Source organism: Salvelinus fontinalis, chromosome 41 (assembly GCF_029448725.1).
Source record: "Salvelinus fontinalis isolate EN_2023a chromosome 41, ASM2944872v1, whole genome shotgun sequence".
NCBI classification, from domain to species: Eukaryota; Metazoa; Chordata; class Actinopteri; order Salmoniformes; family Salmonidae; genus Salvelinus; species Salvelinus fontinalis.
In genome coordinates this window covers 24311257-24335697 of record NC_074705.1, presented here as the reverse complement: position 1 = coordinate 24335697, position 24441 = coordinate 24311257, and the positions used below count along the sequence as shown (strand labels likewise).

Genomic DNA, 24441 nt, shown 5'->3' with positions numbered 1-24441 from the left:
CAAGTCGTTCTAAAACCTCTTGAGGTTACTATGGCAACAGACGCAACGGCTATGGTCCAAGCGACCACATTTTTTCCTTAACAATTGGCTGTCAAAACTACTAATTTACCAGAACAAATCCCTCAAACACGCAAAATTTAGCTTTTAATTCCTGTGTGTCTTTTAACGCTTGACTGTTGGTCCCACAGACACTAACTAAGCACTATAATTAGCGGAGACAGATAGCTTGAAGCCCTTGGTATCAGCTTAGCCCTCCTCTCCTGGTCCTCAACAACCCAGACCTGAAATGACTACATGCTCTGACATGCCCAGAGCTCAGGGAGAGTTTGTTCTACAGATTTCTATGGCTGTTGACAGTGTTAACTTCTAGTTGGAATGTAGTTTAGTCATATCCCTTTATATGCTGAGTACGACATCTACACCAAGGAAATGCTGACGTGTCTAGTCATTAACTCTGTTTTTAAAAAGCAGATTATGGACAGAATTTTGCCTTTTTAAAACAAGTATTTTTGTGTACAAGAATGAAACCATTACAACATACACTAATTTACCAATACGTACGAATTCACACTGAAGTATAACACCTTTTTGAAACAATGTATTTATTTTCTGTTACTTGTCAATTTATACAATGTCTTCAGGAAGTACCGTCATCTGTCCTGAGTGTGGCAGTGATCATGTGGTACAGCTGGCTGACCAATCAGCTCCCTCCACCAGTACGCCCGTCCATACACCCGTCCATGGTTCCCCATGCCAAGATAGGACTGACCGACACTTTACCTTCAACCACAGAGATACACCTCTACCCAGTCACCCTGGCAACCAGGTTTGAGATTTGATAGTCTTTACGATTTATTTAAATATGTTGTTGTATGATGAACATGTTTTTAAAGTCTAGGGCAGTGGTTCCCAAACTTTTTATAGTCCCGTACCCCTTCAAACATTCAACCTCCAGCTGCGTACCCCCTCTAGCACCAGGGTCAGCTGCGTACCCCCTCTAGCACCAGGGTCAGCTGCGTACCCCCTCTAGCACCAGGGTCAGCTGCGTACCCCCTCTAGCACCAGGGTCAGCTGCGTACCCCCTCTAGCACCAGGGTCAGCTGCGTACCCCCTCTAGCACCAGGGTCAGCTGCGTACCCCCTCTAGCACCAGGTTCAGCTGCGTACCCCCTCTAGCACCAGGTTCAGCTGCGTACCCCCTCTAGCACCAGGTTCAGCTGCGTACCCCCTCTAGCACCAGGTTCAGCTGCGTACCCCCTCTAGCACCAGGTTCAGCTGCGTACCCCCTCTAGCACCAGGTTCAGCTGCGTACCCCCTCTAGCACCAGGTTCAGCTGCGTACCCCCTCTAGCACCAGGGTCAGCTGCGTACCCCCTCTAGCACCAGGGTCAGCTGCGTACCCCCTCTAGCACCAGGGTCAGCTGCGTACCCCCTCTAGCACCAGGTTCAGCTGCGTACCCCCTCTAGCACCAGGTTCAGCTGCGTACCCCCTCTAGCACCAGGTTCAGCTGCGTACCCCCTCTAGCACCAGGTTCAGCTGCGTACCCCCTCTAGCACCAGGTTCAGCTGCGTACCCCCTCTAGCACCAGGTTCAGCTGCGTACCCCCTCTAGCACCAGGGTCAGCTGCGTACCCCCTCTAGCACCAGGGTCAGCTGCGTACCCCCTCTAGCACCAGGGTCAGCTGCGTACCCCCTCTAGCACCAGGGTCAGCTGCGTACCCCCTCTAGCACCAGGTTCAGCTGCGTACCCCCTCTAGCACCAGGGTCAGCTGCGTACCCCCTCTAGCACCAGGGTCAGCTGCGTACCCCCTCTAGCACCAGGGTCAGCTGCGTACCCCCTCTAGCACCAGGTTCAGCTGCGTACCCCCTCTAGCACCAGGTTCAGCTGCGTACCCCCTCTAGCACCAGGGTCAGCTGCGTACCCCCTCTAGCACCAGGGTCAGCTGCGTACCCCCTCTAGCACCAGGGTCAGCTGCGTACCCCCTCTAGCACCAGGGTCAGCTGCGTACCCCCTCTAGCACCAGGGTCAGCTGCGTACCCCCTCTAGCACCAGGGTCAGCTGCGTACCCCCTCTAGCACCAGGGTCAGCTGCGTACCCCCTCTAGCACCAGGGTCAGCTACGTACCCCCTCTAGCACCAGGGTCAGCTACGTACCCCCTCTAGCACCAGGGTCAGCTACGTACCCCCTCTAGCACCAGGGTCAGCTACGTACCCCCTCTAGCACCAGGGTCAGCTGCGTACCCCCTCTAGCACCAGGGTCAGCTGCGTACCCCCTCTAGCACCAGGGTCAGCTACGTACCCCCTCTAGCACCAGGGTCAGCTACGTACCCCCTCTAGCACCAGGGTCAGCTGCGTACCCCCTCTAGCACCAGGGTCAGCTGCGTACCCCCTCTAGCACCAGGGTCAGCTGCGTACCCCCTCTAGCACCAGGGTCAGCTGCGTACCCCCTCTAGCACCAGGGTCAGCTGCGTACCCCCTCTAGCACCAGGGTCAGCTGCGTACCCCCTCTAGCACCAGGGTCAGCTGCGTACCCCCTCTAGCACCAGGGTCAGCTGCGTACCCCCTCTAGCACCAGGGTCAGCTGCGTACCCCCTCTAGCACCAGGGTCAGCTGCGTACCCCCTCTAGCACCAGGGTCAGCTGCGTACCCCCTCTAGCACCAGGGTCAGCTGCGTACCCCCTCTAGCACCAGGGTCAGCTGCGTACCCCCTCTAGCACCAGGGTCAGCTGCGTACCCCCTCTAGCACCAGGGTCAGCTGCGTACCCCCTCTAGCACCAGGGTCAGCTGCGTACCCCCTCTAGCACCAGGGTCAGCTGCGTACCCCCTCTAGCACCAGGGTCAGCGCACTCTCAAATATGTTTTTTCTTGCAATCATTGTAAGCCTGCTATACGATACATTTATTAAACATAAGAATGAGAGAGATTTTGTCACAACCCGGCTCGTGGGAAGTGAAAAGAGCTCTTATAGGACAGGATGATGATAATAAAAAAGCTCTTTATTTAGCCATCTTGCATAAAACCTTATTTGTTCATCGAAAATTGTGAATAACTCGCCACAGGTTAATGAGAAGGGTGTGCTTGACAGGATGCACATAACTCTGCAATGTTGGGTTGTATTGGAGAGAGTCTCAGTCTTAAATCATTTTCCACACACGGTCTGTGCCTGTATTTAGTTTTCATGTTTGTGAGGGCTGAGAATCCACTCTCACATAGGTATGTGGTTGCAAAGAGCATCAGTGTCTTAACAGCGCGATTTGCCAAGGCAGGATACTCTGAGCGCAGCCCAATCCAGAAATCTGGCAGTAACTTCTGATTTAAATTACATTTTCACAGAAACGCTTGTTGCAATTTTGACGAGGCTCTCTTGTTCAGATATCAGTAAGTGGACTGGAGGCAGGGCATGAAAAGAATAATGAATCCAGTTGTTTGTGTCATCCGTTTCGGGAAAGTACCTCCATAATTGCGTACCCAACTCACTTAGGTGCTTCGCTATATCACATTTGACATTGTCCGTAAGCTTGAGTTCATACAATGATGGAAAGACCTGTGTGTTGTCCTTGTTAATGCAGACAGAGAAGAGCTCCAACGTCTTAATCATAGCCACAATTTTGTCCCGCACATTGAATATAGTTGCGGAGAGTCCCTGTAATCCTAGATTCAGATCATTCATGCGAGAAAAAACATCACCCAGATAGGCCAGTCGTGTGACAAACTCGTCATCATGCAAGCGGTCACACAAGTGAAAATGATGGTCAGTAAAGAACTTTAAGCTCGTCTCTCAATTAATAAAAAGAAAACGTGTCAATACTTTGCCCCTTGATAACCAGCACAATTCTTTATGTTGTAAAAGTGTTACATGGTCGCTGCCCATATCATTGCATAATGCAGAAAATACACGAGAGTTCAGGGGCCTTGCTTTCAAGCTGTCAGGCATTCCCTTGGCAGCAAGAGCCCCTCGGTGGATGCTGCAGTGTATCCAAGTAGCATTGGGAAGCAACTGCTGGCACGTGCATTACCACTCCTCTATGTATCTCTGTCATGGCTTTTGCGCCATCAGTACAGATACCATCACATCTTGACCACCAAAGTCCATTTGATGTCACAAAGCTGTCCAGTACTTTAAAAGTATCCTATCCTGTTGTCCTGGTTTCCAGTGGTTTGCAGAAGAGGATGTCTTCCTTAATTGACCCCCCATAAACGTAACAGACATATACCAGGAGCTGTGCCAGGCCCGCCACGTCTGTTGACTCATCCAGCTGTAACGCATATAATTCACTGGCTTGTTTGCGAAGCAGTAATTGTTTCAAAACATCTCCTGCCATGTCACTGATGCGTCGTGAAACAGTGTTGTTTATGAAGGCATTGTCTGTATAGTTTTCTTTGGTCTTTCCCCCAGCATTGTCCCAGCCATACCCACGGCAGCAGGAAGAATTAAGTCCTCCACAATAGTATGGGGCTTTCCCGTCCTAGCCACTCGGTAGCTCACCATATAAGACACTTCTAGCCCTTTCTTATTAATGGTATCTGTTGCTTTTACTACTCAAATGTCTTAATTCTCGCTCAAACTCCTGTGGCTTATTTTTCAAATAGGCATGTTTTGTTTCTAAATGTCTGTGCAAGAGTGAAGGTTTCATCCAGTTGTGAGATAGTACATTTACACACAAAACACTGTGGCTGAGGAAAGGCACTAATCCCAATATAAGTGAACCCCAAATCAATGTAGTTCATCATATTTGCGCCTCTTCGATGGTCAAACGTCCCTGTCTGTTGTTCGGTGCTTCCCCGGGTAAGGGGGCAGTAGCTCCCCAACGTCCCTGTCTGTTGTTCGGTGCTTCCCCGGGTAAGGGGGCAGTAGCTCTTCGGCTGCATCAGATTCACAGCTGTCAGTGTCCATGCTAGCTGGGCTAACAACAAATGTAGAATTACTGATGCTCGCATTTGATGTGCTCGTGGAAGCAGAACATCTTGTGTCGTCGACAGGTGTAGTACTGCTGGTAGTAGCAGCCTCTATGGACGCGGGCCTTATTTTTTTAACCATTTATCCATTTTCGAGCAAACAGAATGAGCAGCAGCTACGTTTTGGCTACATACGGACCGTTAGTGGAATTCCAGCGAGAGAGTAACTGTTAATGTGATTGGATGTTAATTATTTGACTAGGCTACCTGTATTTGACAATGTGTTATCTTGCTGAACAGGAAATCGTTTAATTTTTTGGCAGTGAAACGAGGCTACTCACCCAAATGTATAACCCCATTGGAAAATCTAAATGGACTGTTTGAAAATGTTTTTTAAAATGTATTTTAAAATGTGAATCACATTTTTATTTGGCGTACCCCTGACGGCATTGCGCGTACCCCAGTTTGGGAATACTTGGTCTAGGGTAATCAATCAGCTTTCAGGCCCCGCCATAGTGTCAATAAATCTCCCATATTCCTTCTCCCTCTGTTTTTAGGACCCCACCATGGAAGGTCCTTCCTCTGCCAGGGCCAGCCCCTACGGCAGCCCTGCTATGAAGGCCTCAACCCAGGACACTATCCAGACCAGCACCTCCATGGAGGACCCCACCTCCTTCTTCTCAGCCAAGGGAAGCTCCTTCTCCTTGGGGGAGACCTGGGAGGACCAGAGCTGTGACCGGAGCCTGTCCCAACCTGCCAGCTTCTACAGTACAGAGGGCCAGAGTAAAGGAAGTATAGCAGGAGGCTACAGCTATGCTGTTAGTGCTACCCCACCTGGACCCCAGTATCAGCATGCAGAACAAGCCAGTCCAGGTGGGTCCTGGAGAAAGTTGGGTCCTGCTTCCTTTGCATAGACATCATTTTGTAGTCATAATATATACTTTTGACCACTTCTGTAATAACCAATGTTATTGCTAAGCTATAACATCTGTGTAATGTGATGGGGAAAGGAATGAACAAAATAACATTGTTTGATTGGGTCCTTTGGTTTTTATCAGCCATCAGATGAAGTCATAAAATGGATATGATCCTTAAATAGAAGTGACGACATGACCTGGATTTGAATCTTTTATTTCAAGATTTTTTATCAAATGGACCCCTTTTAAAAAAAAAAAAATTATGTTAGATGGTCCAGCACCATCCTCAGACAATTGCTTTCATTTTTGGTGTAAGTCACATTTCTGGAAAAGGCTTAAAATAAAGGTTAAAATGCAGGTCCCTAGTGATAGGAGAACGAGTAAAACACAACAATCCACAGGAGGTTATCTGACGTTGGTGACAGTCTCCCAGCCTGGCCCCTTGGGTCTCTGTCTGTGAGTCTTACAGTAAGGTCTCATATGGTTTAGTAAGACCGTTACTATTAGAACTGATGGGAGAGGAAGGAATGCTTTAGCCTCCAGAGAAGACAATGGAATGGAGATTCGGAGAAAGAGGGATCTTAGAGGGGGTATAAATGCTGTATATACACAGTATAATAGACCTTTATATTTTCCTCTGTGATATACTGTAGCAGCCAGAGATGCTGAATGACTGACTACATGGAATCCTTCTTGTTTAAAAACCACACACCACTGCAGAGACCCATCCTAAAGCACTTCATCAGCCGCTGAGCTGACGCTAATTTGAGACAACTTCTGAGAGGATGAAGACACTTCTCTTTTGTTGAACAAGTCCTTTAGTCTAACACCAGTTTACTACATATAGATGAAAAACAACTCTGATCGGATTTCCATGTATTTGGGACACATTGATCTGAATATCGCACATCAAGAATGGAATGTTAGACGCATACGTTGAGATTAACAGAGAGGAAAGACTCAAGTGTAAAAGCAACATTTGAATACTCTTGCTTTAGCTATAGACACTTCCACTCAGTGATATATGTAGCATTGGACCAGATTCAGAAAGGCCTAGTGAATGATAGCCACATAGTCAATAGGCAAGTTTCCTGGCAGGAAAGTTACTATCTATTGTCTCTGGGGTTGATGTGTGTCACCTTTCACTAAATGGACCATCAGCCCTATGCCAAGTTAGATTTACTACACAGCGACAGCATAATGCTCCATAAACTACAGTTTAGAGACAGTTTAGATTTAGTGGGAGGGAGGGTTAAATCTATATGTTCAATTATGAGACACCCATCCCTTTTTATCAGTTTTTAGTGTGATCTGCCAAGGTAATAACTGGAAAATATATTTGTTTAAAAGGGGAAGTAGGGAGACCACATAGCCAAAATATTTTTGGGTCTGTTAGCTGTTGCATACTAATTGTGCTGTTTGTAAACTAGTACTGTGTTGGTTATGCTTAGCTAATTTCTGTCCCTGTGTGTTGTTTATGCTAAGCTAACTGCTTTTCCTTTTGTGTTGGTTATGCTAAGCTAACTGCTGTCACTGTGTGTTGGTTATGCTAAGCTAACTGCTTTTACTTTTGTGTTGGTTATGCTAAGCTAACTGCTGTCACTGTGTGTTGGTTATGCTAAGCTAACTGCTTTTCCTTTTGTGTCGGTTATGTTAAACCAATTGCTGTCCCTGTGTGTGTTGGTTATGCTAACCTAACTGCTGTCTGTGTGTTGGGTATGATAAGCTAACTGCTGTCCCTGTGTGTGTTGGTTATGTTAAGCTAACTGCTGTCCCTGTGTGTGTTGGTTATGCTATGCTAACTGCTGTCCCTGTGTGTTGGTTATAAATGTTACCCTAACACTATTCTGACCTGTGTGTCTGTAGGCCAGTTGGACCTTCTCTCAGAGGACTATGAGGCGGTGGACCATCGGCTGAAGCTCTTCCTGGATATGGAGGTGTTTGAAGAGGAAGAGGAGCTCCACTCGTTTCTCAAGGTTAGCAGAACCAATGTTCTGACAACGGTTAACTGTTCAGTGACGTGGCTGAATCCGGTCACCGCATTTCTGCTCAGAAGTTCCATGAACTGCTAACCCAGCCAAAACCGGTCGACTCCAGCTCTTGTGATCTGCTCCTGGCTGATTTTGTGCCCCCAGCTGTTCTCTCACTGTCCTGCACCCCCCCCTCTCTCTCTCTCTCTCTCGCCACCCCCACCCACCACACCATGGCCTTGGATGAGCTCCTCCATGTGTAATGCATGCTGGGAGCCCTGTGGAGCGGAGGGGTATTGGTTTACTGCTCAGGACACCTGGACGAGGAGAGGGAGCCAAGAGGACCCAAGCAACTCCAGCAGGAGACAGGAGATCCAGCTCATAACATGCTCATTCATCTGATGTTTATTTATCTTGTCACACGTGCTTCTCTCCCCTCTGGCTCTCTTTCTCTTTCAACAGCTCAACTGTTTTATTTTTGGGCCTACACAGTATTCAATGAAGATTGATGTAACTTTGTTGCTAGACCTTACTCTTTAGGTGTTTTTTAAACAGGAACTGATCTGTTCTTTTACAGTCTGTTTAAGAAGAGCTCTGAATGCAGCCATCATTTTCCTCAGGGAAAGTTATTTGCAGCAGTTAAGTGTTGTGGAATCTTGAACGTGTGTACATCTTATCTTTGTTGTAGGTGTCGACCGTGAAGTTTGGTGATCCGGTGGAGTTCCCCTCGTTCCTGGTGGTGTCTGACCAACGCATCTACTTCCTGGAAGTGACATCCGACATGGAGTAAGTTAACCACCTGACCTGTCACACTGAAGAGCATCACACAAGAGAAGGCTGGAATAAAAATAAACTTTCAAGTACCCATTCTGTGGTCACAGAAATGGTTGTGCCTGTCATGAAGGTATTGTCTGTAGAGGCATTTGGTCTGTAGACTACAGTTTCTTCTATAAAGCTACATATGACATTTATGGGGACAGCAGCAACAGGTGTGGTAGGGAGCAGACCACCACTATAGGATCACCACAGCTTTATGTAACCCACCACATCCCAATACTAACAGACTTTCTGGGCCACATCTTCAAACCCATTACAGCCCTGGTCTTTGTGGTGGCCCTACACATCTCCCCAGCCACTTCTCCCATGTCCTATATCAGTGGTTCCACGTTCCCTCTGATATAGTGCGAACACTATATCAATGACTTTGTAAGCCCTGTATCAATGGCTTTTTTTTGTCCTCATCAAAAGCATGTTGGCTTGCCTCCGCTTCCTCCCAGGAGTGTGAGTAGTACGGTGTTGGACAGGCCTGAGTCTCATGCAGCGACGGTCCCTATAAAGTTACTGGGATTCTGACCCCAGAAGGCCACACCCCCGCTATCCTTAGCACGCCCTGGAAGTTTGGCCAAGTTTGGTTGCGCAACGGTGTGATATTCTTATGATGACCTTTTAAAGGTGCAGTCTGTGACTTGGTTGTCTGTGGCTGTCTGACAAATTGCAGAAACAAACAATGCTCAAACAAAAACATATACACCTTAAAAAGTTTACGTGAGTAGACTCAAGGAAACAAAGTTAATAGATACATGCAAGTAAAATAATTTCTTTTTTTCACACTTTCCCGTCTTCATTGTTCTTTTCCTTGCAGAGGGCAACCTTGTGATTGGCTGCAGAAGAGGGACAGCCGTGGAATCACAGAGCTGAGTTACCTGGAGGTGGGACTGGGCTCCCAGAGTATCCACATGGAGTTTGAGGACGGGCCTGTGGCCTACACCCTGCTAGTACGGGACAGCGTGCGTTGCAAACGCTTCTTCAGCCTCTTCACAGGCAAGACGCAGCCACACACACACACACACACTGCACATGTGTTGCATGCATCTGTATCTCATGAATTAAGGGCCTTCCCCCTGGGGATACTAGAGTGGAGCGTACTCGTTCTTAGGACAATATGTCCCTCTTGCTCTCTCTCTCTCTGTCCCGCTCTCTCTCTCGTCCCTCTCAGTATGTTAATCACATGCTCCTCTGCTCACAGTGACTACACCCTGCCTAGCCTGTCAGCAAGGCAAGACCAGAAGCAGAGAGAGAGGAAAGCTGAGTTTTATTAGATAAACACTCTCTGATTTTCTCAACTTCTCCTCACAACTTCACTAGAGCACTCTTTTAATGGAGTCCCTTTGGTAGCAAGGGGAAGCACCATGGCCAAACAGCTAAGGCTCTTCAGCTAAGGCTCTGTGGACCTGAGTCTGTGCTGTCTTATCTGTGGGGACTCCATGTTTTCATTCAGTCGTATCAATAATCACTCAGATCCAGTCATTATTTGACTATTTTCCAGATCAACTCTTTAGCTAATCTTTCGGTCCAGATGTCCTCAGATTCATATTTGGAATTCCTTCTGCCTCTGAAAGTGAGCGTCCAGAATCAAAGATTCATTTCTGGCCTCAAAAGGGGTCATATTGTCAAAGTGAGTCTATGTTGTGTAGATCCATTGTACATCCTAGAGCATAATAGACCTCATTAGAGTTCTCTTCTTCTCTTCCTAGTCTATGCTCTAGGTTGCCTAGAGGTGGTCTTTTTCTTGTACTGTGAGGCCTGTTGGAATAATTGTTTCTGAGGTTATGTCCTTGTCTGGATTCGTCAAAGATGATTTTTCTCCTTCCTCTCAACGACTGAGAACGGGTCCAGCTTTTCAGTCACTGGGACCACATAGCCGGCTAGGCCAGTCCAATTCTGGGCTTGGACTCTGTATTGCAAAGCTGAACGGCCCCATAGAGAGAGGCTGTCACAGGGCTCTGCTATAGCCTGCCAGCTGGATCATCTCCTATACGTCTTAAAATATCCTCTGCTCTTTTTGTGTTCCTGAGGAAGGAGGAGGAACAGGAGAGTTGAGCCTGGTTGTAGGCCTGGTTCTGAGGTATGTGCTACAGACAGACAACATGGCTGGTCCTGTCCAGTTGGCAGAGGGAGAGAAGGGGGGGGGGGCTAAATAACTAGGTGTCTTCTCAGTGCTCCACTCGTTGGTATGAGGCTTTGGCACCATCCTTCCTCTCCGGCCTTCACTCCTAGTCTGCCCTGCTCTTCCTCCCCTTGAGGAAACTGGAACTATTTATTATGTGCCTGAAAACTCGGTCCAGAGCTCTGATATTGCCCCCATAACAGCTATTACAATATTTGTCTCAGGGAAAGAACCAAAGGATACCTTTACTATAACAAAAGCAGTTTTCAGACGGGGCTGGCATTCCCAGAACAGATGTGGTCACGCCTGGCTTGGTCGGTGGTGAGGGCTACAAACATGGAGAGGGTCTGGGACTGTGGGGAAACTAGGATGTGGTTTTACTACCCTAAGGAGAAGAAGCTAATAGGGACAGATCTGCTCACTGGGTTTGAAAATGTTTTATTGAAATGAGGGAGAAGGTTGGATAAGTCTTAACTTGATATTCCGGAGGAGTCAGTACAGGTCACCATGTCAATCAAAGACTTGTCTGAACAATGTCTCGGCTTTTGCTAATTTAAATGCCCTTATTGCCCCGTACAGACCTACAGTGGGTAAAAATATGTGGCCTGTCTGGTAAGTAGTTTGGAAGGAGTGTTTTGGTTTGGTTGTGTGGGTTGGATCCAGACACTGCATTCCTGAAAGGTAACGGAAAACTGTTCCTGTCTCCTTCACTAACTATCAAGTTAAGGGGTAGTGCTCCCAAATTACAAACGGACCTCATCTATGGATCCTAGGCAACATAATCAACATTTTATCATTTGTTTACTTATCAACAACAGCAATTAGCATCTTAAGTGATATTTGTAATTTGGGTGAAGAGGCCCTTTAACTGCATAGTAAACTCAGTGTCATCTCTTGTAAGGAGATGGATGACATAAGCAGATGTCATATCTCAAGTTTAACCCTATCAGATACCCTTGCAATACCAACACAGTGTCACTTCCCACTGTCTCAGACCTGGGCTAAACTCTGCCCTGTTTTCCTTGGAAATCCATTCAGATTCGGCGTATCCCGGCCGTACTGCTCCCACTCCCGCGCTCTCCCTTCCCCGTGGGCTGCTGTTCCGACAGGGCCGAGAGTGTTCGGTTTCGCCCAGAAGGACGCTGAGGGTCCAACTATTCCTTGTGAAAATAAGCCCGGGTATTTGGGAAGGTTGGAAGTGGTTAACCTAGTGGAGAGGGTCCTGTGATTGAACCGGCAGGAGGGAGAGTAACGTTATTCGCCAGGACAGATCCCAGACGCCGACACAGATCCGCTCTCCTTTTACAGCTCTAGGCTCTGCCAGCCAGGCCTGTCGCCATGGCCGACCGAGCCCTATACCTGTTTATCCTCTCGTCATGGTGACGGTGGTCCACTAAATCACGCAACACATACATACACTGAGTGTACAAAACATTAGGAACACCTTCCTAATATTGAGATGCGCCTCCTTTTGCCCTCAGAACAGCCTCAATTCAACGGGGCATGGACTCTACAAGGTGTCGAAAGCGTTCCACAGGGATGCTGGGCCATGTTGACTTCAATGCTTCCCAGAGTTGTGTCAAGTTGGCTGGATGTCCGTTGAGCGTGAAAAACCCTGCAGCGTTGCAGTTCTTGACACACTCAAACCGGTCCGCCAGGCACCTACTACCATACCGTGTTCAAAGACTCTTCAATCTTTTTTCTTGCCCATTCACACTCTGAATGGCACACATACACAATCCATGTCTCAAGGCTTCTTTAACCTGTCTCCTCCCCTTCGACTACACTGATTTGAAGTGGATTTAACAAGTGACATCAATAAGGGATCATAGCTTTCACCTGGATTCACCTGGTCAGTCTATGACATGGAAAGAGCAGGTGTTCCTAATGTTTTGTACACTCAGTTTACACCGTCAGGAGAAAGTACAAGGGTATGTTTAGACTAAAAGGGCGACGTTCTTGACTCCCGCACGTGCAGCTTAAAGATGGCAGAAGTAGGTGTTGCTCACAAGATGTTATTCTCTGGGATAATAAAACAAAATAGGCCCTAACTTGTCCTGTCCTGTTCCACCTTGTCCTGTCATGTCCCACCTTGTCCTGTCCTGTTCCACCTTGTCCTGTCCTGTCCCACCTTGTCCTGTCCTGTCCCACCTTGTCCTGTCCTGTCCCACCTTGTCCTGTCCTGTCCCACCTTGTCCTGTCCTGTCCCACCTTGTCCTGTCCTGTCCCACCTTGTCCTGTCCTGTTCCACCTTGTCCTGTCCTACCTTATCCTGTCCTGTCCCACCTTGTCCTGTCCTGTCCCACCTTGTCCTGTCCTGTTCCACCTTGTCCTGTCCCACCTTGTCCTGTCCTGTCCCACCTTGTCATGTCCTGTCCCACCTTGTCCTGTTCCATCTTGTCCTGTCCTGTCCCACCTTGCCCTGTCCTGTCCCACCTTGTCCTGTCCCACCTTGTCCTGTCCTGTCCCACCCTGTCCTGTCCCACCTTGTCTTGTCCTGTTCCACCTTGTCCTGTCCCACCTTGTCCTGTCCCACCTTGTCCTGTCCCACCTTGTCCTGTCCTGTTCCACCTTGTCCTGTTCCACCTTGTCCTGTCCCACCTTGTCCTGTCCTGTCCCACCTTGTCCTGTCCTGTCCCACCTTGTCCTGTCCTACCTTGTCCTGTCCTGTCCCACCTTATCCTGTCCTGTCCCACCTTGTCCTGTCCTGTCCCACCTTGTCCTGTCCTGTCCCACCTTGTCCTGTCCTGTCCCACCTTGTCCTGTCCTGTCCCACCTTGTCCTGTCCTGTTCCACCTTGTCTTGTCCTGTCCTGTCCCACCTTGTGCTGTCCTGTTCCACCTTGTCCTGTCCTGTCCCACCTTGTCCTGTCCCACCTTGTCCTGTCCCACCTTGTCCTGTCCCACCTTGTCCTGTCCTGTCCCACCTTGTCCTGTCCTGTCCCACCTTGTCCTGTCCTGTCCCACCTTGCCCTGTCCTGTCCCACCTTGTCCTGTCCCACCTTGTCCTGTCCTGTCCCACCTTGTCCTGTCCTACCTTGTCCTGTCCTGTCCCACCTTGTCCTGTCCTGTCCCACCTTGTCCTGTCCTGTCCCACCTTGTTATGTCCTGTCCCACCTTGTCCTGTTCCATCTTGTCCTGTCCTGTCCCACCTTGCCCTGTCCTGTCCCACCTTGTCCTGTCCCACCTTGTCCTGTCCTGTCCCACCCTGTCCTGTCCCACCTTGTCTTGTCCTGTTCCACCTTGTCCTGTCCTGTCCCACCTTGTCCTGTCCTGTCCTGTCCCACCTTGTCCTGTCCTGTCCCACCTTGTCCTGTCCTGTTCCACCTTGTCCTGTTCCACCTTGTCCTGTCCCACCTTGTCCTGTCCTGTCCCACCTTGTCCTGTCCTGTCCCACCTTGTCCTGTCCTGTTCCACCTTGTCCTGTCCTACCTTGTCCTGTCCTGTCCCACCTTGTCCTGTCCTGTCCCACCTTGTCCTGTCCTGTCCCACCTTGTCCTGTCCTGTCCCACCTTGTCCTGTCCCACCTTGTCCTGTCCTGTTCCACCTTGTCCTGTCCCACCTTGTCCTGTCCTGTCCCACCTTGTCATGTCCTGTCCCACCTTGTCCTGTTCCATCTTGACCTGTCCTGTCCCACCTTGCCCTGTCCTGTCCCACCTTGTCCTGTCCCACCTTGTCCTGTCCTGTCCCACCCTGTCCTGTCCCACCTTGTCCTGTCCTGTCCCACCCTGTCCTGTCCCACCTTGTCCTGTCCTGTCCCACCTTGTCCTGTCCTGTCCCACCTTGTCCTGTCCTGTTCCACCTTGTCCTGTTCCACCTTGTCCTGTCCCACCTTGTCCTGTCCTGTCCCACCTTGTCCTGTCCTACCTTGTCCTGTCCTGTCCCACCTTGTCCTGTCCTGTCCCACCTTGTCCTGTCCTGTCCCACCTTGTCCTGTCCCACCTTGTCCTGTCCTGTCCCACCTTGTCCTGTCCTGTTCCACCTTGTCCTGTCCCACCTTGTCCTGTCCTGTCCCACCTTGTCATGTCCTGTCCCACCTTGTCCTGTTCCATCTTGTCCTGTCCTGTCCCACCTTGTCCTGTCCCACCTTGTCCTGTCCTGTCCCACCCTGTCCTGTCCCACCTTGTCTTGTCCTGTTCCACCTTGTCCTGTCCCACCTTGTCCTGTCCTGTCCCACCTTATCCTGTCCTGTCCCACCTTGTCCTGTCCTGTCCCACCTTGTCCTGTCCTACCTTGTCCTGTCCTGCATGCTCCACCTTGTCCTGCATGCTCCACCTTGTCCTGTCCTGTCCCACCTTGTCCTGTCCTGTCCCACCTTGTCCTGTCCCACCTTGTCCTGTCCTGTCCCACCTTGTCATGTCCTGTCCCACCTTGTCCTGTTCCATCTTGTCCTGTCCTGTCCCACCTTGTCCTGTCCCACCTTGTCCTGTCCTGTCCCACCCTGTCCTGTCCCACCTTGTCTTGTCCTGTTCCACCTTGTCCTGTCCCACCTTGTCCTGTCCTGTCCCACCTTATCCTGTCCTGTCCCACCTTGTCCTGTCCTGTCCCACCTTGTCCTGTCCTACCTTGTCCTGTCCTGCATGCTCCACCTTGTCCTGTCCTGTCCCACCTTGTCCTGTCCTGTCCCACCTTGTCCTGTCCTGTCCCACCTTGTCCTGTCCCACCTTGTCCTGTCCTGCATGCTCCACCTTGTCCTGTCCTGCATGCTCCACCTTGTCCTGTCCCACCTTGTCCCACCTTGTCCTGTCCTGTCCTGTCCCACCTTGTCCTGTCCTGTCCCACCTTGTTCTGTCCTGCATGCTCCACCTTGTCCTGTCCTGTCCCACCTTGTCCTGTCCTGTCCCACCTTGTCCTGTCCTACCTTGTCCTGTCCTGCATGCTCCACCTTGTCCTGTCCTGTCCCACCTTGTCCTGTCCTGTCCCACCTTGTCCTGTCCCACCTTGTCCTGTCCTGCATGCTCCACCTTGTCCTGTCCTGCATGCTCCACCTTGTCCTGTCCCACCTTGTCCCACCTTGTCCTGTCCTGTCCTGTCCCACCTTGTCCTGTCCTGTCCCACCTTGTTCTGTTCTGCATGCTCCACCTTGTCCTTTGCTCCAAAAGGAATTTAGTGTTATTGAGTTTAGAGGCCAAATCTCTGCATTGCTTCACCTTGAATAATGTCCTGAATAGAGGTGTGTGTGTGTGGTCTCCTATTGGTTCACTAGAACCCACCAGACGATAAGCGGTTAAAGGGGAGCTCAAAGAGGGACAACAATATCGTCCCTTTAATGGTTGTCCTTTTAATCCAGCACCATGCTTCGTCCTGTAGGCTTCACTTTAGATGTTCCTCCTGGTCTGCAACGTTAGTGTGGCAGATCAGTTTCCTCCGGGAAGAAAGGGAAAGAAACAATGGCAAAGGAATTGAGGTTGAATCTTATACAGGCATTGGGAGCCAGAATAGGCCACTGGTGCCACACAATGTCTTTATTTCTCGTCCCTGTTGTTGTTGAACTTGTAAATTGATAGGGGCAGGGTGTTCCTACTCTGTTTTTCTTCATATTTGTTGTTTCACTCTTTTCAGTGTGTCTCCCTTTTTAACTCAACTTCCCTTTCAATTCCACATATTTAACCTTGGCATTTGCCTGTGGCTCTGTGTTCCCCTATTGTTACCACTTTCACAGGGAAGTATTTTGTCGCTGTGAGTGTGACCTAGCACATTGTACTCCTGTACCTTTTCCAACCTGTGTTTTTCACCTGCTTCCATGGAGATGTCATTGTAGATCTGAAATCATAGACCTGTCTTCTTTCTAGTCCTAACCCACCACAGACTGTAATAGTCTAACATTAGCTCTGTCTATTGTCCCGTGGGCTGCAGAGCTACCGAATGCTTACCAAAGTTACCGCAATCTTCAGTCATTTTGCTAATTTAACAGAACCTATGGCAATCTATTGTAACCTTGGTAATTTATACTTGAATAATTGTAAAAAAAAAAATAATAATAATCATATAGTATTCATTTTTTATATAAAAAACAGTTTCTAGTAGATAGACCATATGGTTCAAGAGAAAATAGCCTAATTAATGAAAAAAGGATCTAATCAACAATGGCATTATTTTCAGTTAACTCTTCCAACTATTTACTTTTTTCACAGCTGCCACCAGTTTGACGCTGAGACATTGGCAACAAATACATAGTCAAATAAGTGTGTAAAATATGTCAAATAATATATAAAATATATTTCATGCTGAAATCCTCATTAAACAATGGTATTCACTAAGTTTATGGTTATATTTAAGATAATGTTTATAGCTTTGTCATTCAATTATTTTAGTGAAAATCATCTTGTTAAATGAGTTGATATATTTTACATGTGACAAGGCCACACAGAGGGCCAGCGATTATTAGACACCTGTCAAATCTGAAGGACCTTAAAGGACCACTAGATGTATTGTGATGGAGTACATCAAATCCTTGAAAGATACCAACATTCTTTAAAAGTTTCCAGTAAGATACCCTTGGGTGTGACTCTCTTACTCTCTGGCTGTGTTTACACAGGCAGCCCAATTCTGATCTCTCTTTCATTTTTTAAAACATTTTTTTATATTTCACCATTATTTAACCAGGTAGGCCAGTTGAGAACAAGTTCTCATTTACAACTGCGACCTGGCCAAGATAAAGCAAAGCAGTGTGACAAAAACAACAACGCAGAGTTACACATGGGATAAACAAACGTACAGTCAATAACACAATAGAAAAATCTGTATACAGTGTGTGCAAATGAAGTAAGGTGGTAAGGCAATAAATAGGCCAATAGTGGCGAAGTAATTACAATTTAGCAATTTACACTGGAGTGATATATGTGGAGGGTAGTATATGAGGCATTGGTGACAAAACAGATAGCACTGTGATAGACTGCATCCAGTTTGCTGAATAGAGTGTTGGAGGCTATTTTGTAAATGACATCGCCGAAGTCAATGATCGGTAGGATAGTCCGTTTTACGAGGGTATGTTTGGCAGCATGAGTGAAGGATGCTTTGTTGCGAAATAGGAAGCTGATTCTAGATTTAATTTTGGATTGGAGATGCTTAATGTGAGTCTGGAAGGAGAGTTTACAGTCTAACCAGACACCTAGGTATTTATAGTTGTCCACATATTCTAAGTCAGAGTAGTGATGCTAGTCAGGCAGGGGAGGGTGTGGGCAGCGATCGGTTGAAGAGCATGCATTTCGTTTTACTAGTATTTAAGAGCAGTTGGAGGCCACGGAAGGAGTGTTGTATGGCGTTGAAGCTCGTTTGGAGGTTAGTTAAGTGTCCAAAGAAGGGACAGATGTATACAAAATGGTGTTGTCTGCGTAGAGGTAGATCACATAATCACCCGCAGCAAGAGTGACAGCACTGATATATACAGAGAAAAGAGTCGGCCCCAGAGTTGAACCCTGTGGCACCCCCATAGAGAATGCCAGAGGTCCGGACAACAGGCCCTCAGATTTGACACACTGAACTCTATCTGAGAAGTAGTTGGTAAACCAGGCGAGCCAGTCATTCGAGAAACCAAGGCTGTTGAGTGTGCCGATAAGAATACGGTGATTGACAGTCGAAAGCCTTGGCCAGGTCGATGAAGACGGCTGCACAATTGTTCTTTTGACCAATCACATCAGATCATTTTCAGAGCTGATCTGATTGGTCAGAATACCAATTAATGGGAAAAAAGATCAGAATTGGGCTGCAGGTGTAGACCCAACCCGTGTCCTGTGTGATTTTCCCGTAGGTTATATACGGTTACATACAGTGTAGAGTTCGAAGTGAGGTGTTCTGTCTGTGTAAGCTCTGATTTTACTTTCAATCAATCAACACATTTATCGTCTCAGTTCATTGAAATTAATTGTGCTGATGTTCCAATACACCGCATGGAAAAACCATAAAACATGAATTAAGTCTATTTAAAGGGATACTTTGGATTTTTGGCAACTTCTCCAGAGTCAGATGAACTTGTCTATACCATTGACATGTCTCTGTGTCCAGTATGAAGGAAGTTAGAGTTAGTTTCACGAGCATATGCTAACTAATGTTAGCGCAATGACTGGAAGTCTATGGATATCTGCTAGCATGCTACTTCCAGTCATTGTGCTAACGCCAGTTAGCAACTTCCTTCAAACTGCACGCAGAGATATAAAAATAATATCCACGAGTTCATCTGACTTCATTGCTAAAATCCCAAAGTATCACTTTAAATAGATTTGAGAGAACCATTGATAGGGACGCATCACTAAACTTAATTCGTATCTCTTATTCTTTTTCCCCTTCCTCCACTCTATCTCTCCCTCAGGAGTGGTGCGTGAGTTGGCTTCCAAGTCGGACAGCAAGCTTAAGTCTATCTCCACCACCAGGCTCAACCCACAGCATCATCTCTGGTACAAACTGCCCAGATTTATGTTATAATTGCCATGAATGACTTGCATGTGTCCTGGATATGTTGTCATATCCTCACCATCTCCACTCGATGGTATTGAGCCAAGCCATAGGCCCATCTGTCTCTTAACCCCACTGTGACACTGACAAGGCTGTGGTAACTTCTGTCTGGTGTTACTAAACCTCCACATTGTCGAAAATAGGGCTCTAAATTAGTGGCTAAACCACATACTAATGTCTTACATGTGTTGGCCTCAAGATGCTAAGAAAGTGCTAACGATGCATTACCTTTTAACTAGAGAGCTGATCCTGCAGTGTCATGTCCTTAGGGGCTTCATCTCAATACTGTGAAGTGGCTTCCTCCCCTATGATTTTCTTGTATCCTTGCTCACCTGAAAGGACTGGAAAGTGAGGACTAGCAGATGGGAAAGGAAACCATTTTTAGTATATGGATTTACCATCCACCCTTCCCTTGTTTCTGTGGTAATGATGGAACACGCTGTACATTCACTGAGATAATTCATGGCTCAGTTAGTTATTATACGGCCCTTCTTTTTTGTATAGCTGAAAACCACAGCTACTCAGGGAACAGACTCACTGTTTGAACAAGACCGTAGGATGACTCAGGACTGTTTTAATTGTTTATCATGCCTACCATTTCTGTGTAGCTTTTATAATCACACTATCGTGGATATAGTTGGAATAACTGTTAACATGGTCACTTTAGAAACCACAAAATACTACACAGAATTAGTATTACCTCTGTCTGCTCACTTTCGAAAACAAACTCACCCAGGAGGCCATTTTGAAACCATAGACCAAAGTTGTCTTTATGTGTCTGTGATACAGATATGAATCAGGAAAAATAGGCATATCTCCACACTTTTGAGATCTGCTCCGTCTCAAAAGCACTTAGATTCAGAGTCTGATGTGGTGTATGGGCCTAATGTACAACGTGATGTTGTGAATATTAACCTGGTTGTCTCTTATGTAAGCCTTTCCTCTGTGTCTCCCCAGGCCCCTAGTGTGTGAAGACATGCAGACTGATGTGGAGGATGGCCAGCTACAGTTCTTCTACCTCCTGTCCTTTCTACATCAAGGTACATTAGAAGTGTGTGTGTATGTATACTGAACAAAAATATAAATACAACATGTGAAGTGTTGGTCCCATGTTTCATGAGATGAAAAAAAAAAAGAACCCAGACATTTTCCATATGCACAAAAATATTATTTCTCTCATTTTGTGCACAAATTTGTTTACATCCCTGTTAGTGAGCATTTATCATTTGCCAAGATAATCCATCTACCTGATAGGCCCCTTTTTTCTCAGTTTCCGCCTGAATGACATGCCCAAAGTAAACTGCCTGTTGCTCAGGCCCTAAAGCCAGGATATGCATATAATTGGTACCATTGGAAAGAAAATACTTAGAAGTTTGTAGAAATTTTAAAATAATGTAGAAGAATATAACACAATAGATATGGTATGAGAAAAAACAACCAGAATTTTTTGGGTTTGATAGACTATGCTCAGTTCTAGCTCCTAGGATGCAATTCCTATGGCTTCCACATGGTGTCAGCAGTCTATGTTCAAGGTTTCAGGCTTGTAACTTCCAAATCGAATAAGAAATAACAGTTTCAGTACAGGGACACAGTCTTGGAAATTCGTGTTTGCGGGCGCCAAGAAGACGAGACGCACCTGCTAAAATCAGTTTCCTATTGAACATACTTCTTTCCGTAAGAAATATTTTAGTTTGATTATATTTTAGGGTATCTGAGGAGTAAATAGAAATGCATTTTGAGATTTTCGGATTCCTTTCTCTGCATGTTGAATGAGTGGATTACTCAAATCGATGGCGCCAACTAAACAGACTTTTTGGGATATAAAGAAGGATTTTATCTAACAAAACAACACTACATGTTATAGCTGGGACCCTTTGGATGACAAATCAGAGGAAGATTTTCAGAAAGTAAGTGAATATTTAATCGCTATTTGTGAATTTATGAAACCTGTGCCGGTGGAAAAATATTTTGATGTGGGGTGCCTTCCTCAAACAATCGCATGGCATGCTTTCGCTGTAATGGCTACTGTAAATTGGACTGTGCCGTTAGATGAACAAGAATTTAAGCTTTCAACCAATATAAGACACTTGTATGTACCTAAATGTTTAATATCAATAATTTGTATGATTATTTATTTGAATTGCGTGCCCTCCAGTTTCACCGGAAGTTGTCCCGCTAGCGGGACGCCTAGCCCTAAGAAGTAGCATGCTCATTACACATGTGCAACTTGTGCTGGGGACAATAAAAGGCTACTTCTAAATATTTTCAGTTTTGTCACACAACACAATGCCATAGATGTCTCATGTTTTGAGGGAGCGTGCAACTGGCATGCTTGCTGCAGGAATGACCACCAGAGCTGTTGCAGGAGAATTGAATGTTAATTTTTGTACCATAAACCGCCTCCAACATCGTTTTAGAGAATTTGGCAGTACGTCCAACCGGCCTCACAACCGCAGACCACGTGTAACGATGCCAGCCCAGGACCTCCACATCTGGCTTCTTCACCTGGGGATCGTCTGAGACCAGCCACCCAGACAGCTGATGAAACTGAGGACTATTTCTGTCTGTAATAAAGCCATTCAGTGGGTGGGCCTGGCTCCCCAGTGGGTGGGCCTATGCCCTTCCAGGCCCACACATGGCTGCGCCCCTGCTCAGTCATGTGAAATCCATAGATTAGGGCCTAATGAATTTATTTCAATTGACTGATTTCCTTATATGAACTGTAACTCAGTAAAATTGTTGAAATTGTTTTCATTTTGAATTTATATTTTTGTTTAGTGTATGTATGTGCGTGCAATTCGTAAATGTTAATGTTTCTCTGTGTAATTGAGTGTATCTGTGAGTCTCTCCCAGCCTGTGGGTGCAGACTTTGCATCTGTAGCCAAGCATGGCTGCAGGCTATGAAAAAGAATGTTGAATGGTGAAAAGAATGTTAACTACTATAATTATAACATGCACTGACCTGCCTCTGCTGAAGAGTTTTAAACTGGGTTTAAACATCAGGAGGATGGAGGATTCGTTTTAAACTGGGTTTAAACACCAGGAGGTTAGAGGAATAGAAGGGTTTAAATATCAGGAGCATTGAGGAATCGAAGGGTTTTAAACTGGGTTTAAACACCAGGAGGTTAGAGGAATAGAAGGGTTTAAATATCAGGAGCATTGAGGAATAGAAGGGTTTTAAACTGGGTTTAAACACCAGGAGGTTAGAGGAATAGAAGGGTTTAAATATCAGGAGCATTGAGGAATCGAAGGGTTTTAAACTGGGTTTAAACATCTGGAGGAATTGAATAGGTAATATATCCATTGACATAGGAAGGTGTCCAACCATTTGAGTCCAGCCACCTTATATCCCTGGACTTCAGTGGACTGGTGTGGGGAGAATGAGGGAGGACTATTACGTATATCACTCCCTACATAGTCCTCCCACTGTCTTTCCCTATAGGAGATCACTGTAGTCTAGTCAGACCCAGTGTTGCATGACTCTCTCTCCCTGTAGGAGATCACTGTAGTCTAACTGTAAGCGTCAGTTGTCAGAGCAGCTTACCGATCGCTGCAGCGGTACACAGCCCATCTGTAAATAGCCCATCCAACCAACTACCTACCTCATCCCCATATTTGTTTTTGTTTTTCTGCTCTTTTGCACACCAGTATTTCTACTTGCACATCCTCATCTGCACATATATCACTCCAGTGTAAATTGCTAAATTGTAATTACTTCGCCACTATTGGCCTATTTATTGCCTTCCCTCCTAACTTCATTTGCACACGCTGTATACAGATTTTTCTATCACATTTACATTAGTGTCCAGATCCTTTACTCTGTACTTTGTTGAAGCACCTTTGGCTGTGATTACAGCCTTGAGTCTTCTTGGGTAAGCCCCATTTACTAATCTTACTTCATTTGCACACACTGTATATAGACTTTTCCATTGTGTTATTGACTGTATGATTGTTTATCCCATGTGCAACTCTGTGTTGTTTTTGTCACACTGCTTTACTTTATCTTGGCCAGGTCGCAGTTGTAAATAAGAACTTGTTCTCAACTGGCCTACCTGGTGATACAAAAAAATACAAATAAAGTTGAGTCAGATCCAGTGTTGCGAGAGTCAGATCCAGTGTTGCAGAGAGGAGGAGATGAAGAAGAGGAGAGGGGGAGAGAGGGGCAGCTGTTTCCCAGTGGGGGTGCTGGGGAGATGAGAGCTCTTTGTCTTATCTCACCACAGTACCGACGTCCCACTGATATGGCTCTCCCTGTGTCTGTTAACCAGACGGTAAAACACTTTGAGACGTGCCATGAGGCCCCCGGTTAGATAAATTCAATACAAGCCAAACTATTTAGATGCAAGTATATGATTATAATCTGTATAGGGGGGAGGGGGTTTAAACATTTATCCAAATGCATATTTTCTGTGTGTTGTATTTGTTCTCTCTGCCAGAAGACAGTGTGACCCCTCTGACAGTGCTGGCCACCCGGGAAACCCTGTACCTGCTCAACGAAGACCACCAATGGAGCAAGAGCTTGCCCCTCCCATCAGCCAATGAGAACGGGGAACCCTGCAGTGGGCGGGTCACTGTTCAGGAGACCCAGCCAATCAGCTGTGTCAGCTCTGTCCATTTATGGTCGTCTGACCCATGCAGAATGGACATCAAGCTTTATGATGAGGTGAGACTGAGGGAGGAAAGAGACATGTGATTGATCTTAAATTAAGAAGGACTTCTTCCAAGTTCTCAAGGGTAAGCTGGATAAGCTAAATGCTATCATGAGCAAAACTGGGCACACGTTTGTATGTTTTATTAAGACATTTTTCAGGATGAAATCTCTTGAGATGCATCATCCTGTTTTCAAGAGTGTCCAGATGAAAACAACTAACAAATAAACAATACTTAGAAGAAGAATGTGGCAACTACTGTCTAATAACAATGAAATCTAATTTTATTTGTCACATGCGCCAAATCCAACCGTGAAATGCTTACTTACAAGCCCTTAAACAACAAGGCAGTTATGATAAAAATAAGAGTTAAGAAAATATTTACTAAATAAACTAAAGTAAAAAAAGAAAATGTACAACACTATAAAATAACAATAACAAGGCTATATACAGGGGGTTTCGGTACCGTGTCAATGTGCGGGGGTACAGGTTAGTCGAGGTAATATGTACAGTACCAGTCAAAAGTTTGGACACACCTACTCATTCAAAGGTTTCTTTATTTTTACTATTTTCTCCATTGTATTTCAAAACTATGAATAACACATATGGAATCA

General features: G+C 46.5%; 1 protein-coding gene across 2 annotated transcripts in view; it reads left to right on the top strand.

Moving 5' to 3' along the window:
- LOC129840632 (serine/threonine-protein kinase 11-interacting protein-like) overlaps positions 1-24441 on the top strand; it is a 54128-nt gene that overhangs the window by 21201 nt on the left and 8486 nt on the right. For both annotated transcript variants that reach the window (XM_055908643.1, XM_055908644.1), the window contains exons 18-25: positions 642-826; positions 5452-5767; positions 7678-7787; positions 8470-8567; positions 9424-9602; positions 19036-19120; positions 20136-20218; positions 23615-23841. In XM_055908643.1, coding sequence (XP_055764618.1) covers positions 642-826; positions 5452-5767; positions 7678-7787; positions 8470-8567; positions 9424-9602; positions 19036-19120; positions 20136-20218; positions 23615-23841 — 1283 coding nt within the window. The remainder of the gene's footprint in view (positions 1-641; positions 827-5451; positions 5768-7677; positions 7788-8469; positions 8568-9423; positions 9603-19035; positions 19121-20135; positions 20219-23614; positions 23842-24441) is intronic.